The sequence below is a fragment of the Solanum verrucosum genome, unplaced genomic scaffold (assembly GCF_900185275.1).
Source record: "Solanum verrucosum unplaced genomic scaffold, falcon-dt-bn FXZP01000261.1, whole genome shotgun sequence".
NCBI lineage: Eukaryota > Viridiplantae > Streptophyta > Magnoliopsida > Solanales > Solanaceae > Solanum > Solanum verrucosum.
Window position 1 is genome coordinate 16,030,912 of NW_026019969.1, and position 20,773 is coordinate 16,051,684.

At 35.8% G+C, this 20,773-nt stretch overlaps 3 protein-coding genes across 3 annotated transcripts in view; 1 reads left to right on the plus strand and 2 right to left on the minus strand.

The window, feature by feature from the left end:
- The window catches only part of LOC125815159 (metal-independent phosphoserine phosphatase), a 156,454-nt gene that overhangs the window by 47,230 nt on the left and 88,451 nt on the right, over positions 1-20,773 (plus strand). The window lies entirely within an intron of this gene.
- On the minus strand, positions 8,579-10,702 carry LOC125815139 (nuclear intron maturase 1, mitochondrial). Its single transcript, XM_049494541.1, has one exon. It carries the CDS (start codon positions 10,691-10,693, stop codon positions 8,654-8,656), a length of 2,040 nt encoding a protein of 679 aa, XP_049350498.1. The 5' UTR covers positions 10,694-10,702; the 3' UTR covers positions 8,579-8,653.
- Positions 12,026-18,774, minus strand: LOC125815133 (protein ALTERED PHOSPHATE STARVATION RESPONSE 1-like). The gene is made up of 4 exons (XM_049494530.1): positions 17,080-18,774; positions 16,625-16,827; positions 14,367-14,590; positions 12,026-13,270 (listed from the first exon to the last, which is right to left on the minus strand). The coding sequence occupies exons 1-4, from the start codon at positions 18,707-18,709 to the stop codon at positions 12,544-12,546; spliced, it is 2,784 nt and encodes a 927-aa protein (XP_049350487.1). The 5' UTR covers positions 18,710-18,774; the 3' UTR covers positions 12,026-12,543.

Below are 20,773 nucleotides of genomic sequence, written 5' to 3' on the forward strand. Positions count from 1 at the left end.
GAGCGAGTCAAGCCAAATATGAGTCGATCAAAAAACGAGTTAAATAAAAATGGGTAAGTTACTTGACTCGACTCACATTTTAAATGAGTAAAAACGAGTTACCCAATGGATAATATGGATAACCATATTTACCCATATTATAATAGAAATCTTGTTAAAAGCTTTAAAAATTAAAATAAAATTAATTTTTTTTATTACTTCACTCCACCCCCTACCAGCCCCCCTATCCCAAAAAAATGTAAAAAAAAATAAAAAATTTCCACCCCACCCCTACCAGCCCCTACCACCCCCCCCCCCCACTTCATCCCAAAAAAAATTAACAAAATTTTCAATTTTTTCATTAATTTTTTTTTAAAAAATTTTAAAAAAAATTACCACCCCACCCACCTACCAGCCCCCCCCCCCACTTCCACACCCCATCCAAAAAAAAATAAACAAAATTTTAAAATTTTTCATTAATTTTTTTTTAAAAAAAATTACCACCCCACCCCCTACCACTCCCCCCCCTTCCACACCCCATCCAAAAAAAAAAAAAAAAAATTTAATTTTTTTTTTAAAAAAATTACCACCCCACTCCCTACCACCCCCCACAACCCCTACCCCCTACCAGCCAGCCCCTCCACACCCCATCCACAAAAAAAACTTCATCAAAAAAATTTAAATTAAAAAAAAAAAAATTACCCACCCCCCCCCTCAACACCCCATCCCAAAATAAAATTAACAAAATTTTAAATTTTTTCATTAAAATTTTAAATTTTTTTTTGAAAAAGTTACCACGCCACCCCATACCACCTCCCCTCCCCCCACACCCCTCTACCAGACCCTCCCCCCCCCCTCCACACCCCATTAAAAATTTTAATTTTTAATTTCATACCTTTATCACTTTTTTTTTGTTTGCTTTTACCCATTTTATCCATTTAACTACTCACTTTTAAATGGGTAATGTGGGTATTACTCAGTTTTTACCCATTTTTAAATGAGTTGGATACCCAACTCATTTAAAATGGGTAATATGAGAGGATATCCATATTATTTACCCATTTTGCCACCCCTATCCATGTTCATGTTCCTCCTTCCTTCTACCAAGAACTGAAAGAAGGCCTTGTTTGTTTTGTTTTTCATTCGACAAGAGATCTTTGATGATGGCACAAACGTCCAACAGCTTGAGGTACCCCTCTAATAATTCATCCAATTTATCTTGTGAAATGGCTTGTTGAATGTGTGGTAGTTGAATCACATCTTCCGTGTAATCTAATAAGTTTTCAAGATCACCAAATCTGTCGAAAGGGTGGAAGAGGTAGCCTCAGAAGATGATTTTACTCTAGACAAGTGTTCATTGAATTGAGACACGATTGGGTGAGATGAAGAGGGAAAGCTGCTACAACGAGCATGCTTCAGGATGGTTTTTGGTCTCAAAGGTGAAGAGGCCATTTGTTTTTTTTCCATACTGGAAGGTCCAAACAATTCTAAGTTTTCAAGCCTCTTGCTCTTGTTTGAAATATATAAAAGGACTTAACTTTGATCTAGATCTAACAACCAACTAGCTTTTCTAGGCGATGTCTATGGCATGTTAGCAAGTTGGGTGTTTATGAACTCTTATCTTTATGAGTGATCTTATTGTTCAAGACAAAAACAATATTGACAACTCTGAATTCATAAAAGCCACTTGATTCAATTAGCGTAACATGACTCTGATGTGGATGGAACTACCAATTAGATGATGTTTGTGCTATGTCCCCAGCTGCCACCAGATACCAGTCTTGACTTGACACAAACATGAGTATTATTTTTAAATCATTGTTGCCAATTTTCATGGATCTTGTCAACCAAATGCCCCCACAGAAAGACAAAACAACATAATCTTGCTTATTTGTCAATGCAAACTTGCACAAAATATTAGTCTTGCCATCTTATTGGTAGAGACAAAAAGAATCTTGACAACTACACGCACAAATGGCACCCGTGCACTTTATTTAGTTTCATACAAATAATGGAAGCAACCGTGCGCACATGATGACAAGTGATTTGTGTGAAGCTATCACTTAGGCGATGTTTCAGCTATGTCATCTATAGATCCGTATACTCCGCAAAGATTTGTATCAAAAATCCAGAAACAGAACTCAATTTGAACTGCTAATTAAATAGAAAGGCATCTGACTGAACATTGTCGAAAAGTTGGCAACAGAAAGAATCTTGTCAACTCTCTACACATGAAATGACAGTCTCAGCCAATTATGTTGAAAAGCCTATGGTAAAACTAGCCAAGGCAGATTAATTTTAACTGAGTACAATAGATTTCCAATTTAATCAACATCTAAATATATTTATCCAAGAAATGGGATAGACTGTTGCAGTAGCAGCTTAAACGGGAACTTGACATTGTATTCAATAAGAGAGATATTTGTAGCAGCAAAAAAATGAAGTTGATCTTGTATTTCATTTTGATGTATATTATTATAATAATAATAAAATGTACATGCGTTACTGTAGTACAAAACTTTTGGATAGGCAACATCCATTCTTGACTTGCTAGTGATTCAAAACATTGAGGAGGGACACTCGGGTTTTGATTAAACGCCTGAAAAAGCATTCAAGCCCTTCTTCAACAACCTCAATGGTTACCTCCATCTCTCGCAACTGACTCGTCAATTCTTCATATTTGCTGGTCTTGTTGTGACTGAGAAGTGAGCACAAAGCAGCATCAACATTGTCAAATTCATTGGCTTCTACTTCCTCACTTTTTGAGAGCATAATCTTGGACAACAAGGACCAACTACTTGATTGAGATCCTGTTCCATTGACATAGGACAACAAGCCCTTAAATAGTCCTAGAGTGACTAACTGGACATCCTGCAATTCTCCAACAATAGCCGATGTTTCAGGCTTTTTTGATGCCAAGTTATTTTCCTTCATCATGCTCTTCAAATTTTTAACAAGTTTTTGGATCATCTTCTTGGACTTTCTTCTAGAGGTTAGATAGCCAGAAATGTCATCCATACTCCGTCTTCTACGAAGAGCTGAAAGAAGGTCTTGTCTGTTTTGTTTTTCATTCGACAAAAGATCTTTGATGGTGGAACAAATGTCTAATACCTTGAGGTACCCCTCTAATAATTCATCAATGTTCAGTGAAATGGCTTGTTGAACATGTGGTAGTTGAAGCAAATCTTCCGTGTAATCCAATAAGTTTTCAAGATCACCAAATCTACAAGTGAAGGATGAAAGGGAGGAAGAAGTAGCCTCTGAAGAAGATGTAAGTCTAGACAGTTGCTCATCGAATTGAGATACAATAGGGTGAGATGTAGAGGGAAAGCTGCTAGAACGAGCATGCTTTAGGGTGGTTTTTGATCTCAAAGGTGAGGAAGGAGCCATTTGTTTTTTCTTGTTGAATTGAAAGGTCCAATTCTATGTTTTCAAGTTGTACTACTTTTTTTCTGGCTTTTGTTTCATATATATAGAAGTAGAGAATAGGGACCTGAGTTGGATCTAGATCTAACAGGCAACATAGTTATTCTAGGCGATGTTTGTGGCATGCCTCCTCCTACCAATAAAGAAAATTGACAACTCCTCTGCCTCTTCAAGCCAAGAAAAGCCTATCTTAATGCAATGACACACTATTTTCCAGCACATGGATGATATAGTTATATCAAGCTACCACTTAGGCGATGTTTGTGTGCTAGGTATCCCTTGATAACTCCTAGAGACAACAAGAATCTTGACAACTGCCAGTTGTTCTGCTAGATAAGCTGAAGATTAGTATGTGGGAAACAAGAAACTGGAATATGCCTAACCAGCAAAACAATTGTAGTTGATCAAATCTCAAAAATCAACTACAACACTAAGCTCCTGGAAGAAGAATTTTAGGCCTTTAATCTAAATCAGACGGCCCCTAGCTCCGTTGTCAACGCCAAAATTTTTTACAGACATCAAAATTTTAAATTTCTTAGATGCTACTACAGTTATATTCTTTTTTATCCATTGTTGCATCATCTCAACATGTCTATTAATTTTCTCGTGAAAACTCATCCCATCTTTTGAGACGACGTGAAATGTAGAAATTAAATGTACATGTAATTCTAATTTGCCTCCCATGGAGGATCAACAAACTAATGTAATGAGTAATGACAATACATGTAATTCTAAATCACACGTGTAATTTAATGATATTATAGTTGCCAAGATTCCAATCGTCTCTAAAGGTGTCAAGATCCGTTTATTTTGCCAAGTTATTTGATGAAAAAAGGACACGTACAGATCAATATTTTTAAACATAAAGAGTGATAAGTTAGAGCTCGGGTGATGGATCAGTGGCTGTTGGAGGTGCTGAGGGTTAGAAGAGGGCAAATTTAGTCCATTTTGTATGGTTTAAAGACAAATCTGACCATTTTCCATTTATAAAAAAGTCTCGCGCATTAAAAAGTTTTTTATTTTTAGTCAATATATAAAAATATAGAATGTATAAAAGTAACAAGTAGTTGCTATAGATTCATTAGCATGCATTGATGTTAATGATGGTATACAAGTTGGTATTTTGGATATGGAAAATGATGACCATACCAGTTTCCCTTAAGGGTTACTCTTGGTTCTACAAGACTACAAGTAACTAAAATGGGATGAGACCAAACGAATCATCAGGCTCATGCCATCTTCCTACCATAAAAAGAAGAGAGGTTGTTTCCTATAGACCCTTGGCTCAAACAGATGAAAAAGAGTATAGCAGTAACAAGCAGGAAGAGCAACACTAAAATACAATAATCAAGGCTAAAGAATCAACAAATAGAAACAGAAGTAGATATCTAAGAATACAAAAATACAAGGCTAATACTAGTACTCCAGAAATGGGAAAACAAAGCACTCAACTATATACTAACCATCTATCCTAATCCTCCACCCTCCTGTCAAGGTCATATCCTCAGTGAGCCAAAGCTGCGCCATGTCCTGACTAATCACTTCACCTCAATACTTCACTAATCTGCAACGTTATTTGTGAAAGTGTGTATCTGACAGATGGGTTTTGATAAATTCTCTTATTATATAAGAGGGAGTTTATGATGGGATATTGTGATGTCCAATTATAAATTCCCTATATAATATATAATATAATAAATCATTTTTTCTACTATATAATATATATTTATTTTTCTACTATAAGGGAGTTTATATAATATATAATAATATAATATAATAAATCATTTACAAATGACTTAAAATATTTCATATTTAAAGGATATATAATAAAATAGGTTCACTCTCAAAATTCTATCTGGGTCACATATATTGGGACAGAAAAAATAACATATATCATTTTAAAATTACCAAAAAAGTATTATAAATAATAATAATTAACAATTTAAAATATCTTAAAGACATTTTAAAAGGGTTAATTTTGTAATTGTAATTTCTACTATATAAAAAAAGGGAGTTTATATAATATATATTCTACTATTATATAATATCATAATAAAACCCCTTTTATTATATAGTAGAAATAAATATAATATATATATATATATATATATATATATATATATATATATATATATATATATATATATAATATAATATAATATATAATAATATAATATAATAAATCATTTACAAATGACTTAAAATATTTAATATTTAAAAGATATATAATAAAATAGGTTGACTCTCAAAATTCTATCCGGGTCACATATATTGGGACAGAAAAAATAACATATATCATTTCAAAATTACCAAAAAAGTATTATAAATAATAATAATTAACAACTTAAAATATCTGAAAGACATTTTAAAAGGATTAATTTTGTAAGTTTATCCATATCACATAAATTAGGACAAAGTGACCAGCAATGTAAGTTATTTGAAAGTTACATAAAAATATTATAAATCACAATAATTAATAACTTAGAACATTTTTTTTTAAAATGCAAATTTGGATGACTCTTCAAATTTCATTTGTGTCACATAAATTGAGACAACAAAAATAACATATATTGCGCCCATTTTAATTTATTTGTCTTAATTTTTTTTTATATTTAAAAATTGCGTAAAAATACTATAAATCATGATAATTGACAACATAAAATATTTCAAAAATAAATACATATAAAAAAATTCGATTAATTCTTGAAATTAATCTATCGTTAAAAATTATGTATAAAATACAATAAATCGTGATTTTGACCACTTAAAATATTTATTAAAAAAGCAGAAAAAATAAATTGACTGATTCTTAAAATTAATCTATCAATGTCACATAAAATGAGACAAAAGTAGTAATATGTATTGTTTAATGTGAAATTATTGAAAACTACGTAAAATGTATTATAAATGTTAACAATTAACAACACTTGATTGAATCTTGAAATTTTATCAATGCTACATACATTGGGACAAGTGGAGTAATATATATTAAGTATTTAAAAATTACGTACAACCATATTGCTTTCTGTAGGCTTCGAATTATTGTGGTCATTTTTTAGGCTGATACAAGTTTTGTACTTTTTTTTTAATATTATAAATCGCAATAATTAATAATTTAAAATATTTTAAAAATATATTAAAAATTTAGTCGGTTTCGGGAATTTTATTTATACTATATAAAATGGGACAAAGGAAGCAACATATATCATTTACAAATGACTTAAAAAGCATTAAAAATTAGAATAATTACCAATTTAAAATATTTAAAAGTTATATAATAAAATAGGTTCACTCTCAGAATTCTTTCAGGCTCACATATATTAGAACAGGAAAAATAACACATATCATTTTAAAATTACCAAAAAAGTATTATAAATAATAATAATTAACAACTTAAAATATCTTAAAGACATTTTAAAAGGGTTAATTTTGTATTTTTATCCATATCACATAAATTAGGACAAAGTGACCAGTAATGTTGGTTATTTGAAAGTTACATCAAAATATTATAAATCACAATAATTAATAACTTAAAACATTTTTTTAAAAAAAATTAAAATTTGGATGACTCTCCAAATTTTATTTGTGTGACATAAATTGAGACAACAAAAATAACATATATTGGGTCCATTTTAATTTATTTGTCTTATTTTTTTTTTGGGTTTTTTATATTTAAAAAATGCGTAAAAATATTATAAATCATGATAATTGACAACATAAAATATGTTTTAAAAAAAAATAGAAAAAATTCCACTCATTCTTTAAGTGAATCTATCGTAAAAATACTATAAATCATGATAATTGACAACATAAAATATTTCAAAAATGTTGTATGTGAATAGTCTTATTGTGCCTTGAATAGCGTCAAATAAAGTACAAGTTTGTGATAAAAAAACTTATTCCTTTATCCACGCAAACAATCGCTTCAAAATCTCCGTTATTAACCCCAAAACATACCATTTATATTATTGGGCCCGTGCCCGTGCATAGCACGGGCAACATTACCTAGTTTAAGATAGAATAGGCAGATGGGATGAATAATGACGCAATCAACAAATTTGAACATTGCAAAATGTTATACTGAGCTGATATTGTTATTACTGGTCCCATGTCGGATAGAATGCACCATATATTTATCATAAAAATGTATTTGGGTCATCTATCCAGTCCTATATACACATAATTAAGATACAGATTATTATCAGAATTTAAAGAACAAGGCCATGTACAACAATCTGAATACAACTAACTTACGAATATTATATCTCTCTTCTCAGGCAGGTCTTTTCCCAGGCAATCAGCAGTTTCAATGACTTGCATCACCGAACAGCCTCTTCTCATGTTCAACTAGTGTAATCTCAATCCAACTGAAAAATGCCTAAGTCAGAGCGAGGAGCCATTGTTTGTGGAAGCATTCACACAGCTTACAATTCATCCGTCTTCAGAAAATATGCAGGCAGTCCTCAAGCTCTCTGTTTACTATATATGGGTATCTGGAGTTGAAGATGAACATTTTTTCTGCTGCAGCAAAAAACCAGGAATGCAACTTTTATTTTTGTTGGCTACATTTATTTCAGCAGAACTTATGAGCTATCATGTCATAGCCATAACTTCAGTTCAGCTTTGGAGTGATATGCTCTGCTTCATCCCATTGCAGCAGATCACAGTTTCCATGGGGAATGTATGTGCAGGTTAGGGTTTAAGGAAGAAGCTAAAAGATCTCTGAAGTGTTAAGAATGTTACTTTCTGATAGAACTCATCCAACTTATATATGCAATTAAAACAAGGCAATTATTCTTGCGGGGCGTGGAGATGGCAAGTGTTTTAGTCGGTAGGGGGCATGGAGATGGCGAGTGTTTTAGTCTAAAGCTAAAAGCACATATGTTGGTGTCAATAATTTATTCCTTTCAGAAACTCATCCAAATTATAGATGCTTATGGGAGCAGTTATTCCTCACAGGTCTCAACCATAAGAAGAAAATTTTACAAAAAGACGTACTAAAAATGGTCTCATAAATCTGTATTGACAAATTCAATCTTTAGTTCTTTACTGAAAAAGCTTTATAAAGGAATATGTTCACTGTAATCGAGCTTAATCTGCTTACCAAGATTGTTAAATAAGATCAACTTCCAACTTTAATATCATCCATCAAGACAGACATTGATCATCTAGCTTCAGAAAAATAAGAAGTCAGTTGGCACCATCAATAGCAATATATGTTGATAAACTTTCACATTTCATGCCACGTTCATGATGATGCCACCATTACTTTCTCATAAGCATTTTCCATCCCCTTGTCATCACATAACCTCTGCGACAAGCTTCGCACCCCAAGAGTCTTATACTGCCACACAATATGAGATATCTCATCTTGAGGAAAACACATACCATGCTGTTTAACTGACTTCTGCAGCTGGTAGAAAAACTTGGGGTCCTGTAAGTTGATATACTCATGCAACACCTTCTCATGATCAGGGATCCAATTCCTTGGAAATGGAGTGTAATCACATGACGGGATTGAGGACATGTGGGAAAACCGAACACCTTCAATAGCATCAACAAGTCCCATCCTCAAAAGATCTGAATACTCAGGTGCAGAATTGTTGGTGTGCTCCCTCAATGGACAGCTTAAATCACGCGACGCAATCTTATAAACCTTGGCACGAGATTTCAGCCTATACCTGGCAGCATATAACTTAGCCAGAGAGCTACGAACCACATATGCACAAAAGCCAACAACTTTTCTCCGATTATCTGCATATCTGAACCAATCAGCCATTGTCTCAAGGAATTTGTTCATCTGAGAATTAGTGTGAGCTTGACCAGAGTAAAGCATAGGTGTGCAAGGCAGTGGCTCTGGATCCCTATCACCTTTCACAAGCTTGAGCTTTCGAAACTGGTGGATACATTGTTGCAAGCTAGCAGAGACTGAAAGCAAAGTACCTACACCTTTCTCACTCACTATATTACCACCACTGGCTGTGTAACGTAGAGTTGGATAAATAACACGACGACAAATAATATGATCCAGGAACTGAATTCCCCTAGAAATATGCTCAATCTCTATTTTTGAATTGTCCAACCTGACCCCAAAAATTCTCTCACAAAATTCAATTATCTCTTTCCTCATTTCCACGGCATCTTGTCTAGGCCCTCGAATCCCAACCAAGAAATGACCCCCAAACCTTATAAAATCCATCTTCCTCGTCTTCTCTTTTCCACTTGAAGGAACAAACTCAGGCCAAGCAGGATTATGACAACCATCATCCATAGAATATTTCCATATCGTGTCTCGCTCACACGGCCTAAAAAACTCAACTATTTTCTGTTCCATCATATGATCAAGCTCATTAAGACATACATTAGCCAACAAAGGACTTAGAATTCCACAACCACCATAATTGGGTATCTTAGAAGCCTCCTGCGGAGCAAACTCAAAGAATGTCCTTAACCAATAAGGGTCTGGCTTGGGCTCATTCTCATTTAAAATCCTCTTTTTTGTCCGCCCCTTCTTTCTCTTCCTGCTATCTTTTTCTTCTTCACCCTCCTCTCCACGTCGATGAGCTTTCAACCCCGACTTTATTAAGTTCAACACCTTCTTATCCTTGATAGCCTTTTCGAGAGTAGCCATAACGACATCAACATCAACATTATCAAAAACCTCACTAATATCACCTTTCAGAAACCACAAATAACCAGCAAAATTACTTCTAATCGTCCTAATAACAGTATGGGGATTCCTTCCAGGGCGAAAAGCGTGGGACTTTGATGAAAACCTAGGCTCAAAAATGGGTTCAAATATCATAAGTAAAGCTTGTTGTACCACAACATCCTGAAAGGGCGGCGTTTTGGATGTGAGTATAGATTGGAGCTGACTCCTGGAAAGCTGCTCAGTAATGGGTTTTTCATTAGGGCCACGAATATATTGATGGATTTTTGTATGCCAAAGGAATTTTCCACGGATAACTGTATTCCGGAGGGATAAGAGCTCGGATAGAACATGGGATTGGATAGCATTCCGAGGGGGGAAAGAACCAGTGAGATGAGCATATGTGCGTTGGTAAGCGAGGACCCAGAGATCGAGCTTTGAGAGAAAGCCAGTGAGGTTAGTGAAGGGCTTTTGGGGTTGAGAGAAAGTTTTGATCCACAGATTAGACAGGATTTCCAACGGATCTTCCTTGAGAAGAGAATGAGTACCTTCTTTGCGGAGGCAGTGGCGGGGCTGATGCCGGAGGCGGCGGATGGTTTTGGCGCACGAGAGGTGTTTGATTTTTGTTCTCACTGCCATTTTTTCTATAAAAAAAAAAAAAGGCCTTAGCGAGTGCCTCTACTATCACTCAAGTTACAAAATAAATTCGTTGGTCACTATTTTTTCATACTATATTACTAATTCATTGGATTACATATTTTTATTTACAATTCTTTTCTATAATACATAATACTTGTGAATTCCGTCCAAAATTAAAAGATATTCGCGTAATTATTATATACTGTAGAAGAAGAACCAAATCCAAGAGGGTAAATTCTCATCAACCTAAACTAGAATCACCTTTAATGTTCTAAACCATTTATTATGTAAAATCATGGCTTTGACTGCATTTCCTACCTCGAAAAAGTATATAGGGTGAGAATCCCTCTCTCATTCATGTAGTGATAAGATTATACTACTTATAACAATAATTAAATCTGTATCATCATTTTCTTTTTCCGTGTTATAAGAGGAGTTGGTGATTGCCTATTTCGTTCTTTGTTAGAAAAGAGAAGGTAGACGGGACGGCACATGTTATTTTTGCAACTATTACATCCAGCCCAGGTTAACAACTCCACCATGACAGCAAGGCAACTCGTCATGCTCGCCAGTCCCTATGATTATAAAAGATTGGACTCCATTGTCTGACTACTTATGTTTTTAAACTAACTACCTACTTAATTCAAATATTGTCTTAATTACCTATCGTTAAATTTTATTCATATTTAAATGCTAGCCTTTTTATTCGTTGATGTTTACTGATTAATCTAACAGTAGTCAAAATAATCGTGTTTGTTACATGCACATTGTGATCCTAGTAAGAAGAGTTTGCAACACCTGCAGAACGTTGTGTTTGAGGTTTTGATAAATTTAAGACAGAATCGGCAAATCAATAAATTTGAACAGTATTGCAAAATGTTATTACTATTACTGGGTCCTACCTTCGGATAGAATGCACTATATATCTATCATAAAAAATATATATCCAGTCCTATATACACAAAATTTAACATACAGATCATTATCAGAATTTTAAAGAACAATCTGAATACAACTTACTTACAAGTTACAAGTATTATCTCTCGTTCTCAGGCAACCAGCAGTATTAATGACTTGCGTTACCAAACAGCTTCTTCTCATCAATCCAACTGAAAAACGCCCAAGTACAATAAGCCATGAACGAACAACTCTTCATGCTTCTTTTTTTTCCCTTAGATGGTTTAGAGATGCCACCCCTACTTCGCTTATTTGCAATTATCACAAGAGTACTGTCCATCTGTACATGAACATGGCCTGCCGTAGCTCATATATCTATCTCTAACAATCATTTTCTCAAAATATCAAACCCAATAGCAGCTCCAGGAGCACAGAGTCCTCAGTCTGGCTCAACTTAGTCCGTCGGTAGCTACCAAACTTGCCACAGGGACCGACTGGCCACCATGTAGGGTTCACTTCAAGCCTCAATGGTGCCAATGGGGCAAACAACCACCATGACACTTAGCGCCAAGGTAAGTCATAGCATGTCATAATGTCTCCAACCATAAATACTCCCATTTAGTGCCAAGGTAGTCATACCATTTCATAATATATATACATCTCCACTAGCTCAGGTCCCCTCTGGTAAGCACATCAGTGACTTGAGGATTGGTGCCTATCCTAGGGCATTTAATCCCCTTATTTCAGGAATTACCTCTGCCATAAACCCCGCTTCCAAACTAAAACTGATCAAGCTGTGATGATGCTACAGCAAGAGCAGAGAAAGACAACAAGGTTTCTGTTGCTCCATTTCACATTGTCCTCTGTTCAATAACTTCCAACAGTACCATAATAACAGGCACCCAGAAGACATAACCTTCTCAAGGTAGTGCTATACCAATTTCTCATGCTCTTTAAGCCAGATCATCTTCTTCAATGCGTTGTAGAAGTTCCTCATACACCTTCAAGGATTTGGCAGTAAACCTTTCCATGGCCTCAAAAATATGTCTCAGACCGACCTGAAGGCTACTATTTTTGCTTGTGTCACTCTGGTAAACGGCATGCCTATTTAATGAGAGACCAGTTTCATCCCCAGAAATGAGTACTATTCTTTTGTCCAGTGCATGAATCCCCTTTTGTATCTTCTGATCCTCCCTCTCAAGGTTTTTCACTTTTCTCTCCATATCCTTGTGCACCATCATCCTTTGCCGCATTTCATGTTTATCTCGCTCCCAGAGCTGAAGGACATTTGATGCGAAATCTCGCATACAGTCAACAACCTCTTTCTCAGAAACTCCTTCAATGGTTTGTGACCACTGATTACAGATGACAAAAATTGGGGGAGCACCAATTCTGCCTGGAGAAAAGGGAACTCTTCCATCAGCTGTTTCCTCGGGGACATACAGAAGACATTTCATGAGCCAGGTGTTTAGTGCTCTCACATAGCCCTTCTGTGCATTCACCCAGCAAGAGAATCTCAAAGTCCAGTTCAAAAGCTCATGTTCAAGCTGCAGAGTGGCTTCAAGATGAGCATCACTCAAGTGTTTGTGAGATGCAATGGCATCTAATCTTTTGGCTTCTCCAATAGCCTGGCATTGGTTACGATGACACTCAAGCATGCCTTTCCACATTTTACTTAACCTAAATAGAGAATCCACATAAGAGAAAGTTGCATTAGATAACTATTTTGGCCTAAAGGAGATAAAAGTTCAGCTGAAAAATCTCTAACAATCCGACAGTACTAGGAATAGACATTATATCAAGATAAATCCCAGCATCCCACAATAGATTGCCCAGCTGTAACTGACTGATGCATTCGCAACTCCAGATATTGCATTCAGTTTTTAGTGAAAGCAAGAATCCTCTTCAGGAGTCTCACATTTCACAAGCAGCTATACATTCATCCACCCTTGACTTTCTAATAATACAGTATAATGTGTGTTTGTAAAGGCTGAATATGTAGGTCATAGCTTCCACATCCTAATAGACAAGCCAACTTTAAAAATAAAAAAAAGTGAGTCTAATATGTTCAATAAAGCTGGGAGCACGAGAAACCTCGCCTATACAAGTGGTATACCGAAGAGTAGAAAACCTACAAAAATACATAAATTTCAATGAAAGGAACCTAATCTTCTATACCAATTGGAACCATGTATGTGTCAAAAGAAACTAGGATTAAAAGGATGTTTCTCAGATTACAAAACATTCTCTAATCCCTCAAAACTAGGAATAAACAAGCCAACTTGAATTTTGCATAAAGAACAGATTTATGCAATTACCATATTGCTAATGAAAAAGTTTTAAGCAGTTATCGAGGTAGAACACTTTAGTACAAAAGTACTTGACAAACTCATCACAAGAAAGTTATAAAAGCTTTAATCTCTACAGGTTGTCGGCCACAGGAATGATACACGAAACAAGAACATCGCATTTGAATCCAAATCAATTTCTTGAAACATTCAGGGAGATCAATATACAAGACTTTAGATGGTGCAGTAGCTTGGAGGCTTACAATGATGTCATTACAATAACCTTGGACTACAAATCAGAAACAGTAGTAAAAATGTGGCAAACCAATCCTTTTTCTTTTCCATCTAGTGCATCTACAGAAATCTAATGATAGCCAATCCAGACAGAGAGTTCTTTTATATATTATTAAACATAAGGTATCCATTTAATCCAGAAGATTCAGAAAAAACACAGGTTATCAAAAAAGAGACTCAGAAAAAAGACATACCCCTGAATAAGTATATTCAGTTGCGGCCATAACTCTTCATCCCTCATCTTGTTTATCTTCTCAGAGATCTTATCGACAACCTGAATCGCAATTCTAATTTTTGTGGAGAGACTTCTAACCAATTGCCTTGTCATGTCAACCTTGTGAGCCTCAGCACCCTTTTGATCTAATCTCTTCAGCTTTTCAGATTTCCTTTCATGAAGCACCCTTATCTTCTCCTCAGACTGCAAAACAGCCAAAATAAGCAAATGAAAGTATTATATCACAGGAACACTGTCAATACTAGTTTTGCATATGTTTTAAGATTAATGTGAATTACACCACCACACTACAGCAACCTTTGTCTCATGGGGATGACATGATCGAAGGGGAGACATTTTCACATTCCAATTGCAAGAAAGGGAGAGAGAGAAAAAAGAACTCTTTAAGGCCCAACAAAACTAACAAGCAAGGTTATCCATGACAAACCGAAGGGGACAGAGGAGCAGGGGTAGATCTATAGTTTCCCATGTGGGTTCCCGGAAACCAGTATTTATAATGTAAAATCCTTTAAATATAACACAAAATGGAGTAGGGAACCCAGCCATAAGCTCTGTTGTTAGCTCAGTGGAGAATGAGGAACCAGCTGAATCTTTGCCCAGTTTTGAACCAGGGATCGATTCCGCTGGTCACATTTTATTTCACTCTTTTAAAAAAAGAAAAAAAAGTCGTCCTCATTTTATTTTTTTCTTTTTAATGCCCACAATGGCCAAACTAAAAAGATATCACAACCAAATTTAGAACTCGCTGAAAGTATCACTCAATTTTTCAAATTAATTTTGAAATTAAAGAGAAAATGAAAAGTAAGTAAAACTTAGGGTTCTAAATATTGTTGTTAGTTTCTTCCATTTTGCTGTTGCCTAGCCATTGTCAAGTCCTTCATTCTTCTTCCTCATTCTTTATTTTCCTCTTATATTAAAATAAAATCTCTCTTAATTTTTCTAATTATTGTCATGATATATCGCAGTTTATTACTTTTTAAATATATATTGAACATCCAGTACTTTATTCAGTAACTATTGTATGTTATTTTTTTTTATTTTTTTGATGACAAGGGAAACCCGCAGCCGCTACCCTTTGGGTGCGCACAGGGTAAAACCCCCGCCCCTATGCAATAGCTCGCAAACCACATAGGAGAGGTAACCCGCACTAGGCAAGCCCGGTGCGACGAGCTCGACCCAGAAAGCAAACCCCTTGCTTTCGCTGGCAAGGGGTTTCGAACTTGAGACCTCCAACATGGAAGTCCCAAGCCCAAACCACTGGGTCACCCCGAAGGGTACTATTGTATGTTAATTTGAAATTGCTAGAAATAGGAGTGTGCAAATTTTGGTTTAACTGATGAATTGAACCATAAAAATGTTATAGGTTATTGATACCAGTTTATCAGTTAATTGACAACTGAACGGTTGACACCTAGAGACATTTTATTATCGTTTAAACTGATAACAAATCTTTGAGCACTACAAACCAGTTAACCGATGATGGATATCTTATTGGTTCGATTATCGATAACCGATAACATATAAAATTGAATCGAATCAACCGATATGCAGATCTAGAGCCTATTTGGATGGGCTTATAGCTTTTGACTCATAAGTTAGGACTTCTAACTTATGGCTTTTAGCTTATTTTTGTCTTTTTGGCTTGAAAAAGGTGCTTAAAAGCACTTTCTTATTTTACCCAAACACCACAAAAGTGCTAATAAAGCTATTTTCGCTTAAAAGCACTTAAAATAAGTCAATCCAAACAAGCTCCTATTTCGGAAATCATAAGCTTCAAATCCTCTGCAGAGGAAATGTCTTCTACAAAAGTTCCCAGGAAGAGAAAATACAAGCAAAATACAAGCAACACTATCCACAGAAGTTTACAGACCATTTTTGTTAAGATTCAAAATTAGCAAATAACAGTAGATTGTAACAAGTTCAGATGTATTGAATTTGCAAATCTGAATTATCAGACAGATTTTTTGAGATTGTCCATAAAACTTCAAATGAATTGAATGCCAACAACTAATTAAACCACTTGATTACCACTTGCAAGCCACACCAAGAGATGTATTGAGACAATAATCACAGATGAGGAAGAAACTATTTTGAAACCTCCAATCACTTGAGCTACTGATATAAAAAACTACTGCCCTCCAAAAAGAAGAAGTCGTCCAAAGTATGTATCTAGTGAACAGTGAAAAAAAATAGACAACCTACAAAACAAAATAATACCTTAACCTCCTGATACAGTTTCTTCTCCCAGAGGTACAGCTTGTTTAACGTTGAAGAAAGGTTCTTGTACCTTGAACTAACATCTCCTTCAACATCTGAAGCAGAAGGATCATTAATCTGAATCGCAGCATTCTTTGACGTAGAAGGTTGTGATGACACTACGGACAATGAAGGTGAAATTGCATGCAACATCTTGGAAGACACTGTCCCCATGAAATCCCAAGAAATAGAAGTTAAAAATCAACTGAGACAGCCTTAAAATCAAATTACTAACATGTCCAGTATACTATGCAACAGCAAGACTTAGACTTCATTCACAAATAGAACAGTATCCTCATCTGCAAAGCTCTCGAGCATAATGATGAATACAAAAAAAATCATAATTTGATATCATAATGAAGTGCCTAGATATGTGGAAGGCATAAAAACCAAAACTTGAGATCACAACTAAGTACCTTGATATGTGGCGTTCTTACGATTGTGGGGAAGCTTTCCAACCTCCAGCATCTTAGCAAGCTCATTTCCAGATTCAGAAGCTAGCTCAAACTGAACCTGAATCTCTTTCACAACATCAGAGTCGTCCTTGAATGCACGAGCTTTGAACCCAGCAACATTTCCCCCATGCCCTGACTTTCCTTCCTCATCTACCACTTTCTTATCCACAACGTGTACCTCAAACTCCACCTGCTCATTTTCCATTGACGCACTTGGCCTCCCATGGTATAGCGACTCCGAATCACTTTGCTTCTCTCTCTCTTCCTCTGCCACTGCTTTTGAATGGTTCCCTCCGTGGCCTTCGCTTTCACCTTCGACAAACTTCTGATGTCCGTGAACTTCCTTAACAACCTCGTGCTCAAAATCCTCGTCTTCCAAATCAGGGATACCTTCTTCTTCCCTAACCTCTCTCGAGTCTCGGCTTGGCGTATACGGTGTAGGGTAATTATTACTCTCAAAAGTCTCAAAAGGGTTCAGAAAATCCCAAGGTGAGCTCCTCGGTGGAGAGGGCGGCGGGGGAGGTGGTTTTGAAGTTGACGGCGCTGATGAAGGCCCAGCTCCAGACGGCGCCGGGGGAGATGAAACACCGTACGGCCTTTGAATCGACGAGGAAAAAAAATCGCCAGCGTAATTGGGATAATTCGGATAGTTGTTGTAAGAATTAGGGTTGTTACTATTGGGATAAGGATAATAGGAAGAAGACGCTTCACCCATTCGAACAGTCTCCGGACTTATGGGTCGTTGATGATAGGTCACCGAGGGAGTCGTTTGTTTCCTCATGAAATTCATATGCATAAACCCTCCACCACCCCCACCACCACCGACTTGATATGGTGCGCCGAACCCACCACCACCGACTTGATATGGTGCGCCGAACCCACCACCACCAACTTGATATGGTGCCCCGAACCCACCACCACCACCAACTTGATATGGTGCTCCGAACCCACCACCAGCCTCGCCGACTTGATACGGTGTCCCGAACCCACCACCACCAGCGACTTGATATGGTGGTCCGAATCCACCACCCCCAGCGACTTGATATGGTGGTCCGAACCCCCCACCCCCACCCCCACCCCCACCCCCACCAACTTGATATGGTGGTGCTCCGAACCCTAGGGTTTCATGATCAGCATAAGTGAACTGACCATACTGATTACCATGAGTAGGGGTTTCCGTATGGTGATGCAAAGACTCGGAACCGGAATCATCGTCTTCGTCGGATTCAGAGTGGAAGTGAAGGTGTGAACCGGAACTAGAGTGAGAATCGTGAGGGTGGTGAATGGGAGCAGCAGGTTTTTTAACTGGATGAGGAAGGGCAGAGGAAGGTTCTGGAAGGTGACCTTTCCGATGAGCGGGGAGATTGAGAAGCGGAGAAAGAGGACTATCAGATGATGAAGTAGAAAGATCGAGATCATGTTGGAAAAACCGGTGAAGAGAAGCGCCGACGGATTTCAATGAGTGAAGATAAGCTACATGGGCTTCGGCAAAAGCGTAACGGTGGTGAATAGCTTGGTCTAAAAAGGCGCAACGTTCACGGCATAGAGCGACTGCCGGCAAGTCATCATGCTTAGAGGTTGCGCACCCCATAATTCCGAGTAATTAGAATTGGGGAATTAATTTAATTAACAATTACTGATAAAAAGGGAAATAAAGAAGTCATGGTGATGGTAAAGTGAGAGAAACAGAGAGGGATGGAGCAAGATCAACGAATGAAGGGTAAAGAGAAAGAAGCATCACTATTCACTCACCCACCCACGCACCCCCCCAAGTCCTAGAGGGACAAAGATGGAATCTTTGCCAGCTGAGATTTCGTCTGTTTATAGGAAGATAAGAGAAAAATGGCTGCTCCGACGACCCAATATACTCTGCTTTTTCCTTTTCAACAAATTAGGTAGAGATGAATACATACATTATTGCTACTCTTACTTTTGCTGATTAAAAATGTCATTTAACATGCAATTTGAATTGTTAACCTACCCCTACTAAATGATAAAAACTAGCTCATTCAAAAAAAGTCATCTCCTCTATATTGTAAGCTTTGGCATACAAAATAACCTATTTTAGTTACTTATATGGGTGAACAGCAACAAATATTTCGTGGTACTTATATGGTTGAATGGTACTAATAAAAATTATTTGAAAAGAGTGAAAATTATGATTTTAAGGAAAAAGTGTAAGCGTGTATATGTGGAAATGGGAGGTTGTAGGAGTAGTTGCATTCCGATTGGACTAGTCTTACTTGTAATTTTAGTTTGACAAGTTTTTATTTTGGTCAAAACTCTACCACGAGTCCTATGTGGTTGCCACTTTTTTTCTTGGAAGAAAATGCATTCCTTAGGTATCTTTAGAAAAAGTTTTTTATAAATAAAAGAAAATATATATTACTCCTAAAAGTTTGTTTGTAAATTATGGCTAACATTCTTGTTTACTTAAAAAATACACCAAACACAAAGATAAGTCCAAGTCAATCTAATTCCGTATATCAAATGACCCCTAGGTCCAATATAGTCATATTTTTAAACCTTCATGAATAAGATAGCCTTAAAATAGAAAAATAAATTGTCAGATATTAGATATCTTTTCTATCGTACAATTGTCATCACTTAAATATAAAAATTTTAATGTCTTTACTTTTTTATAAAAATATATATATCTTTATTTGTGTATGAAAATGACATAGAGTGATTGACCATTGTCTTTATTGGTATATATATATATATATATATTCTAGTTTAATTTGCAAGTGCCAATGATCGACTATTATCGGTATATAATAAATAATTATTACAGTATAAAGTATTTTCCACTAATTAATCAATCAAACATTGAAAAAATAGTATTTTCATGGGGAACAAAGTTTGATGTTCAAGGATGATTTTACCAAAGTTTGAAGTTTGAGGACCAAATGAAAAACTTGGGGAACATTTTGGACTAAATCTGCAACTCTCGATTTTAAAATTGAATATGCATGAATGAGGTATAGTAATGATTGGATTAAATGTGACAGTGAAATGCTATAAAGTTTCTTTATTTCAGGACTTATCAGTCATCACTCATTGAATCATTCAAAAAACATCTCCACAATCACTGTTATACCATTTTTCTTTTTGCCATTTTATGCAAAAATTGACCTCCTTTTCACTCTTCATACTTTCTCATGTCCCACCTCTCAAAACTCTACTATTGTTAAAAAGTAGTATAAGTTTTGGGTGAGTTATTAACGAAGCCTTTTTGTTAATTTAATTTATTCACTTCAGTCCATATGGAAGTTGTGTTGATATATTGTCCGATTGAAAATCTTTTATAGGTGGACTAACTGATCGATCGAATTGCGTAGGCCATCTTACAAAATCTTTAATTTCGAAAATCAGGTTTATCATTATTAATCAAATCAGGGCGGATACGATTTATTGACAAAATGAAATTTCCATAGTTTTAGCCCTAAGAAGAAAAAAAATCTAAAAAAGAGGAAAAGTTACTAAGATAAGGGAGCTTTAAATAAGCAAGCAAGGAGAATAGGTGGGAAAAAAAAAGAAGCAAGGCACCAGTTGAAAAAGGATATTTTAAAGAGGATTGTTTTATTTGTTTGATATGTTACTTATACAATATATGAACAATAAATTATTAGAATAACAATTAGGCGGATTTGTT

Coding starts and splice junctions, on each gene's coding strand:
- LOC125815139 (XM_049494541.1), bottom strand. CDS start 10,693: ATGGCAGTGAGAACAAAAATCAAACACCTCTCGTGCGCCAAAACCATC.
- LOC125815133 (XM_049494530.1), bottom strand. CDS start 18,709: ATGGGGTGCGCAACCTCTAAGCATGATGACTTGCCGGCAGTCGCTCTA. Junction 16,828..17,079: donor TAAGAACGCCACATATCAAG/GTACTTAGTTGT, acceptor TCATGGGGACAG/TGTCTTCCAAGATGTTGCAT. Junction 13,271..14,366: donor CTGAATATACTTATTCAGGG/GTATGTCTTTTT, acceptor TTCTCTATTTAG/GTTAAGTAAAATGTGGAAAG.